The 7,367-nt window shown below is 48.2% G+C and overlaps 1 protein-coding gene across 2 annotated transcripts; it reads left to right on the forward strand.

The window, feature by feature from the left end:
* Nucleotides 1–2,449: 2,449 nt before the first annotated feature.
* Dnajc22 (DnaJ heat shock protein family (Hsp40) member C22) lies at nt 2,450–5,722 on the forward strand. Of its 2 annotated transcripts, none has more exons than XM_015493311.2 (3): nt 2,450–2,600; nt 3,263–4,212; nt 5,445–5,722. In XM_015493311.2, exons 2-3 carry the CDS (start codon nt 3,373–3,375, stop codon nt 5,628–5,630), a joined length of 1,026 nt encoding a protein of 341 aa, XP_015348797.1. In that variant the 5' UTR covers nt 2,450–2,600; nt 3,263–3,372; the 3' UTR covers nt 5,631–5,722. The 2 variants fall into 2 exon arrangements, with proteins under 2 accessions (XP_015348797.1, XP_048658617.1); XM_048802660.1 differs by having other exon boundaries at nt 2,528–2,655.
* The last annotated feature ends 1,645 nt before the right edge of the window (nt 5,723–7,367 follow it).

The following is a 7,367-nucleotide window of genomic DNA, read 5'->3' on the forward strand; positions in this document are numbered from 1 at the left end:
AGGAAGGGCGGGTGGCGGGGAGAGGCGGTGGGGGAGGCTGGCTCAGCTTTGGTGCTCAGTGTAGGTGCGCAACAGATGTTTGAGGAATTGAGGGATCACAAGGTGGCCTGGAACACCAAGGGACACGGGCCCGGAGCGAAAAGGAATGGGTGCGGTAGGAGGCGACCCTGGTCTAGTGAGGATGAAAGGCTGGCATACCAGCCAGGTTAAACAAGCGTTCTAGGACACCGAGGAGGTCTGGGTGCAAAGAGCTAGAGAAAATGGGGCTGTCAGGGAAGTTCGGACGACACCTAGAAACGCTTCCTTCTCCCCTGACCTCCAATCCTTGTCTCCTTATGTGGGGAAATCGAGGCAGCCAAGGCCGAGAAGGTCCAGGAAGGGGAAAGCGGGACTACTGGCGAGGCTAGAGTAGTAATCAGAATTCCCTCGTGGGTCTCTAATCACCCGGCCAACCCAGATCCAGTTGCTGGTAAATACACCACCACGCCCCCCACCTCCACTCAGACCCTCGCCTCCCGCTTCAGCTTGTCAGATCCCCCCACCTCCCACCCCGCGCCAGTTTATAGAACAACAATTTGGGGAAAACAATCCGGGCCGAGTGACGGCCCCTTAATTGTGACAAAGTGAGTGCGGGCGGCTGGAGAGAGCGCTAGGGCGGGAGCGCGGTGGGGCGAGGCTCAGGCAGAAGCGCCTCTCACGCGCCCCGCCACCCCCTCGTTCTCATTCTGGTCACCTCCCATCCCTCTCCTTGACTCTTCTCCAATTCCTCTTCTCTCAGCCCCTCGCACCTCCCTTCACTTGTTCCTCCATCGCTCTTCCCTTTCCTTTAGGTAACAGATCTTCTCCCGCTTCCCATCCCCCGCCGCCCCTCCCCCGGTGCGCTGTTTCCTGGCTCACTTCAACCTCTTTCCTCCGCCCTCTACTCTTTTCTCCATCTTTTCCTCGCTCTCATATTGCCCTTGGGTCCCAGTCTCTCCCAGCACAATCCGCTTCTCTCCCTCCCCTGTCCTCACTTCCTGAGATGAACCCCGAGTTCCCCCTACCCCAACCCCGAGAGGCCAGCGCAGCCCTACACTCCTGGGTTCCTCAAGCAGCAGAGTTAGCTGCTCCCTGCGCCCAGGGAGCCTGGGCGGCCATCCCCTTCCTTCTCCCTTCCGCAGCTATGGTCCCCACCCCTCTTCCTGGGCCGCGAGCTAGTTTGTTTGTCCAGCGGCTGCTGCCGCCGCCCGCGCTGTTTGCCAAGATTAGCGCGCCGCGGCGCAGTGCGGGCCCAATTAAGTCTCATTCATTATTCAGCGTCCAGTCCTCCCCCGCCCCCAGCGCGCGTCTGGGGCTTCACTTCTCTGTCCCTCCCAGTCGAGGCCCCTCAAAGAGCCCTGAGGGACCATATAGTGTCTCCCCGGGTAAAGGTTATAAGGACTAGGGGCGGGGGGAGGCAGGTGGGAGGGAACACATCACTTTGCCTGCAGCTGGGAAGCGACCCGAGTGAGGCTTACAGGGCTCCGCCCCTCCATCGAGTCAAAACTGGGAGATCTTAGAGATTCAAGCTCCCCTAGTTTCTTTTTCTTTCTTTCCTTCCTTCCTTTCTTTTCTTTTCTTTTCGTTTCTTTTTTCTTTTTAACAGAGGAAGAAATTGAGGCCCTAGAAGAGTCATGATTTGTCAAGGTCACGGTTTCCTAACGCAGAAATGGAGCCCGGGTCACTGAAAGGAAGTCATTTCAGCTCGATTTCGGAGCAGAGGTGGAAGGAAGACGGATTACTTTTCCCCCGAGTCCTGGGCTGTGGCTTTGCTGACTTGCTGGGGCGTTTCTAACCCTCTATTTTTGTCCTGATTCTCCCTCACCCATATATAACTGGCGGGACAGAGCAACCTCGGGGCTCCCAGTGGATCCAGAGGCTTTTCGGATTCAGGCCCAGGCTCAGGCCTTTACGTATAACCCCCTATCTGGAAGGCCTGAAGGCAAGGCACTGAGAGAAATATTTGTCCTTCCAACCTGTCGGTGGTTGTCTCTTGCCTTAGAGGAACTGGAGGTGGAACCATCCAAGGCAGTCTTGAAAGGCAGCAGAGTGTGATTAGAGAAGTGTGCAGCTTGAGGTGAGGAAAGGGTCACTTTCCACTGTGAGGATAAGAAGATGCAATCAAAAGCCTGTTTTTTAGCAGTACAGATGGAATCTCCTCCTTGCTCCAGAGCTCTGAGCTGCCTGCTGCACCCCAGCCTCGCGACAAGGTGAGTCTGGAATCCTCCTGGTCCGCCCTTCCGTGAGCGGCACCGCCACCTGGCGGTCATAGCGTGGTGCTGCAAGAAGCGCGCTCCAGCTGAGATGGGGCGTGGGGCCAGCCCCTAGAAGGCGGGGTGAGCCTGGAAAACTGAGTGTAAGCGAGAGGGTGGAAGATAGGAGTGTAGGGCGGGCAGGTGATTTCGAGGGGGCTGGGACGGCCTTAGGGAGGGGCCTAATCCCAGACCTCCGACTTCCGTGACATAGAGGTCAGAGACAAAGTCCACTTGGATGGAAGTGGGAGCAGAATGAGAGGGGCCATTTTGATTCTGTGGTTGAAGAAAATAGCTGATCTGACGCTGTCTGGGAGCCGGTTCGGCCAGGTACTGCCGCCCCACCTGGGTCTAGCGGTGCTGGCTGGGGGTGACAGACTGGCAGGTAGCTTTGGCATTGGGTTTGATATTCTGAAAATTTGCCTTGTGGCTTTGGACATGTCTGCCTTGGAAGGAGGTAGTTGAGTTGTGAGGTGCTAAGGTATAAAAATGTTTCTCTGAATGTTTAAGTGGAGGGAATTCAGGACCCCGTTCGTGGGAAATTTTTATGTCCTGGAGAGATGGGAAGGCTGGAGAGGAGCTGAAACCTGGGCCAAGTGACTAAGAGCATAGTGGAAGTTGGGGCTGGGAATGGGGACAGGGAGAAGGTTAGGCAGGGGCTTTACAAATGTGTGGCAATTTTGGAAAGACATCCTGTTCAGCCCTTTCTATCCATACTACTCTGCTGTGAGTCATTCTCCAGGTCTGAAATTTAAGCTTCTGCTTTTTCATTCCTGCCCTGAGTTCTCAGTTTCTCAACCGAAAGCATTTAAAACATTTTTTCCCTTGAATTTGTAGTTGTCATGGTTATAAAGAATAGGACTGAGGTATTGAACAAAGGGTTTGGGACAACTAGCATTTCAGGGATACTAAGGCAGATCTGGACTCAACTTTTACTGAAAAGAGAAATGGGACCTGGATATAGTCTTATGATTCTTTTTTCCATCTCTTAGGGTCTAAGGATAATTCTGAGGCTATGATGGGCATGATTCCCATAGAAGACCTGAGATTTCTGCACTCTGAGCAATATCAAATGCCACTGGATTTGTTCTTGCCCTAGAGGATGGCGAAAGGGCTCCTTGTGACCTATGTCCTTTGGGCTGTAGGGGGCCCTGCTGGGCTTCACCACCTATACTTGGGAAGAGACAGTCATGCCCTGCTCTGGATGCTTACCCTGGGGGGAGGTGGGCTGGGCTGGCTCTGGGAATTCTGGAATCTCCCAAACTTTGTAGCTCAAGCCAACAGAGCCCAGGGACAGAAACAGAGCTCAAGAGAGGGGATACCCCCACTGAATCCCATTCGCTTTTTTGCCCAGATGATAGTGGGCATATATTTTGGCCTTGTGGCTCTGATTAGCTTTTCTTCCATGGCCAACTTCTACATTGTGGGCCTCCCACTGGCAGTTGGCTTAGGTGTCTTGCTGGTGGCTACTGTTGGCAACCAAACCTCAGACTTTAAGAACACTCTAGGAGCAGCATTTCTTACTTCCCCTATATTCTATGGCCGCCCCATAGCCATCCTGCCCATCAGCTTGGCTGCCAGCATCACAGCCCAGAAACATCGCCGCTACAAACCTTCAGTGGAGTCAGAGACACTCAGTGTGCGGCTCTACAGGCTTGGTTTGGCTTACCTTGCTTTCACAGGCCCGCTGGCATACAGTACCCTGTGGAACACAGCTGCCACTCTCAGTTATGTGGCAGAAACACTTGGCTCCTTCTTAAATTGGTTCAGCTTTTTCCCCCTTCTTGGCCGCCTTATGGAGTCTGTCCTCCTTCTGCCTTACCAAATCTGGTGGCTATTAGTTGGGGATCCAGGTATCAACAACCGCTACTTCCAGGAGTGGGAGAAGTTCTATGAGTTTGTTCACAGTTTTCAGGATGAGAAGCGCCAGCTGGCTTACCAGGTAAGGCTTTCTTCCCTCTCATTCCAACCTGGGTGGCTCTGGGAGTTAGAATAAGCCTTGTTGGAGCTGGTGCCCTCCACATGGAAGTACTGTTCTTATCTCAGATGGCCAGGTCCAGGAAAGGTGTCCTAGCTTCTTTGGAACACTGTACATTGGGCAAAGGTACAGGACACTAGTAGTGAGTGAAAGAAATTTATGTGTATATATTTACTTTTTATTGAGGTATAACATAATTGAAATACACTATTTTTATGTATAGGCTGCTCAGATCAAGGCATGGAACATTTACAGCACTAATAAACTTTTTTCATTCCCCTTCCCAATCTATACTCCCACTTCAAAGGTAACTTTTATTCTGACTCCATAACCAAAGTAGGTTTACTTTCTTTTTTTCTTTTTTCTTTTTTGTTCATTGGTTTGTTTATGTGCTGCTAGGGCGCAAAAACAGGGCTTTGCAAAAGCTAGGAAAGTATTTTATCACTGAGATACACCCACAGTCCTATCACTACACATCCGTTTTACCCATGTCCCCCTTTTGTTTTGATAGTACTGGAGATTGAACCCAGGGCCTTGTGCAAGTTTTGCCCATTCTTGAACATCAAATAAATGGAATCATCCAATCTATATTCTTTTTGTTTGTTTGTTTTTGGAGTATTGGGGATTAAACCCATGGAACCACATACCCAGCCCTTTTTATTTATTTTGTGGTACTGGGGATTGAGCCCAGGGGCACTGAGTACACCACAGTTTATTTATTCTATTGTTAATATTTGGGTTGTTTCTAGTTGAGACTATCATGAATAAAGCTCCTACAGACATTCTTTTTTTTAATATTTATTTTTTTAGGTGTAGAGGGACACACACAATGCCTTTATTTTTATGTGGCGCCGGATCCTGCCCATGCTACGCAAGCGGCTCTACCGCTGAGCCACAATCCCAACCTCTAGACATTCTTATACATGTCTTTTTCCCCTCTTCTTGTTGGGAAGAGATCCTGTCAGGGATGTGAAATTCTAGGTTGGAAAATGCAGCTGTGGTTAAAGGCAAATCCTGGCTCTGCAAGATACATAGCTTATTCCATGTTTCTGAGTTAAACCTCCAACCCAAAAACTTGAATTCTAATCTGAGGTGAACTGTTCCAGAGGTACTAATAGCCTGATTTAGCAAAGGAGCAGCAAGAGACCCATGTACAAATTGTGAGATTCTAATTTGTCAGCTTCTGTTTCCCTAAGGTTTTGGGCCTCTCAGATGGGGCAACAAATGAAGAAATACATCGTAGTTACCGGGAGCTAGTGAAGGTCTGGCATCCCGACCACAACCAGCACCAAAGAGAGGAGGCCCAAAGGCATTTCCTGGAAATCCAGGCTGCATATGAATTTCTGACTCAGCCCAAGAAGCCCAGAGGATCTCAGAGGTGAAAATCAACTTTCTTGGAGAATGGAGTCTTCACAGCAGAGCGGGGCAGCTTATCCTAAGTCTTCTTTTGCCCATCTGAGGTATCCCAACAGTGTTAAAAAAAAAAAAAAAAAAAAAAAACTGTCTACTTGCAGTGAAGATGTGGAAATCTTATAGGGTTGAGAACAATTGTGGTAGAAAATACATTTATGATCTGCATTCTTGGTTATTGTATTTATTTATGGTACTGGGAATTTAACCCAGGGGCACTTTACCCTGAGCTACATTCCCAGTCTTTTTTATTTTTTTTATTTTTTCAGTGTGAGAGAGAGAGAGAGAGAGAGAGAGAATTTTTTAATATTTATTTTTTAGTTTTCTGCAGACATAACATCTTTGTTTGTATGTGGTGCTGAGGATCGAACTCGGGCTGCACACATGCCAGGCGAGCGCGCTACCGCTTGAGCTACATCCCCAGCCCCTTTATTTTTTATCTTGAGACAGGGTCTCACAAAGATCCTGAGGTTCACACTAAGTTGCTGAGGCTGGCCTAAAACTTTCAATCCTCCTGGCTCAGCCTCACAGATAGATCACTGGTATTATAGGCCTGGGCCACAATGCACAGCTGCTATGGTATTCTTGACTACATTTGCTTGAAACCAAAGAGTGAAAGGCATATTATAAAGACAATAAAATACCTTCCAAAGGATCAACCACCTTATCCCACACCTGGTACATTGATGTATAGTGGAGAAAAATCATTTGACTTTTAAAAAATGTGTAAAAGCACTGGGTTAGAAGATTGAAGGAAGGGCTAGGGTTGTAGCTCAGTGGTAGAGTGCTTGCCTAGCATGTGTGAGGCACTGGGTTCAATTCACAGCACTATATATAAGTAAAGAAAATAATGGTCCATCAACAACTAATAAAAATTTTTTTAAAAAGAAGGTTGAAGGAAAAATATGAGAGTTCTAATATTTCATAAGCTGTCCTGTGACAATAGGGATTTGATCTATCTGTAGATTACCAAGGAGTAAGACTGAGATTAAATTTCAAAATCTGAAAAAAAAAATTTCATTTACAGAAAACTTTCTACAACTATACTTTACCCAAAAGGAACAAGCTGCTGCAGAAGGGAAACAGTTCCTCTGCTTAGAAAAATATTGTAGAGATCCCTCAAACTTTACCTGAATGGTTGGACTAGCTGAGTTCTTAGGTCTTCTCAACTCTTGAGGTCTGATTTTGAGGTACACACTCTGTTCCCAGGACTTTACAATCTGATGGGGTATTATGATTTAGATAGATGGTATCCCCTGAAAGGTCATGTTAAGTAATGCAGAAAAATTTGGAGGTGAAATGATTAGATCATGAGAGCTGTAATTTAATCAGTGGATTAATCCATTTGATAGATTAATAATTTGAATGGAAGCCAGGCATGGTGATGTATGTCTGTAATCTCAGCGATTTAGGAAGATGAGGCAGGAGAGTTGCAAGTTAGTGGCCATTCTCAGCAACTTGGAGACCTTAGGCAACTTGTTGAGACCCTGTCACAAAATAAAAAGGCTGGGAATGTGGTTCAGTGGTAAAGCACCCCTCAGTTCAATCCCCAGTACCAAAAAAATTTGGCTTCCAAAGCCTATTGATAACTTGCTCTTTTTTGTGTATGTGGTACCCCGGACTGAACCCAGAGGGCGCTTAACCACTGAGCTATATCCCCAACACTCCCAGTGGCGCCCCCCCATACTCCCATCCCTCCCCCCCCATAC

This window comes from Marmota marmota, unplaced genomic scaffold, assembly GCF_001458135.2.
Source record: "Marmota marmota marmota unplaced genomic scaffold, marMar, whole genome shotgun sequence".
Lineage (NCBI taxonomy): Eukaryota > Metazoa > Chordata > Mammalia > Rodentia > Sciuridae > Marmota > Marmota marmota.

Coding starts and splice junctions, on each gene's coding strand:
- Dnajc22 (XM_015493311.2), top strand. CDS start 3,373: ATGGCGAAAGGGCTCCTTGTGACCTATGTCCTTTGGGCTGTAGGGGGC. Junction 4,213..5,444: donor AGCGCCAGCTGGCTTACCAG/GTAAGGCTTTCT, acceptor TGTTTCCCTAAG/GTTTTGGGCCTCTCAGATGG.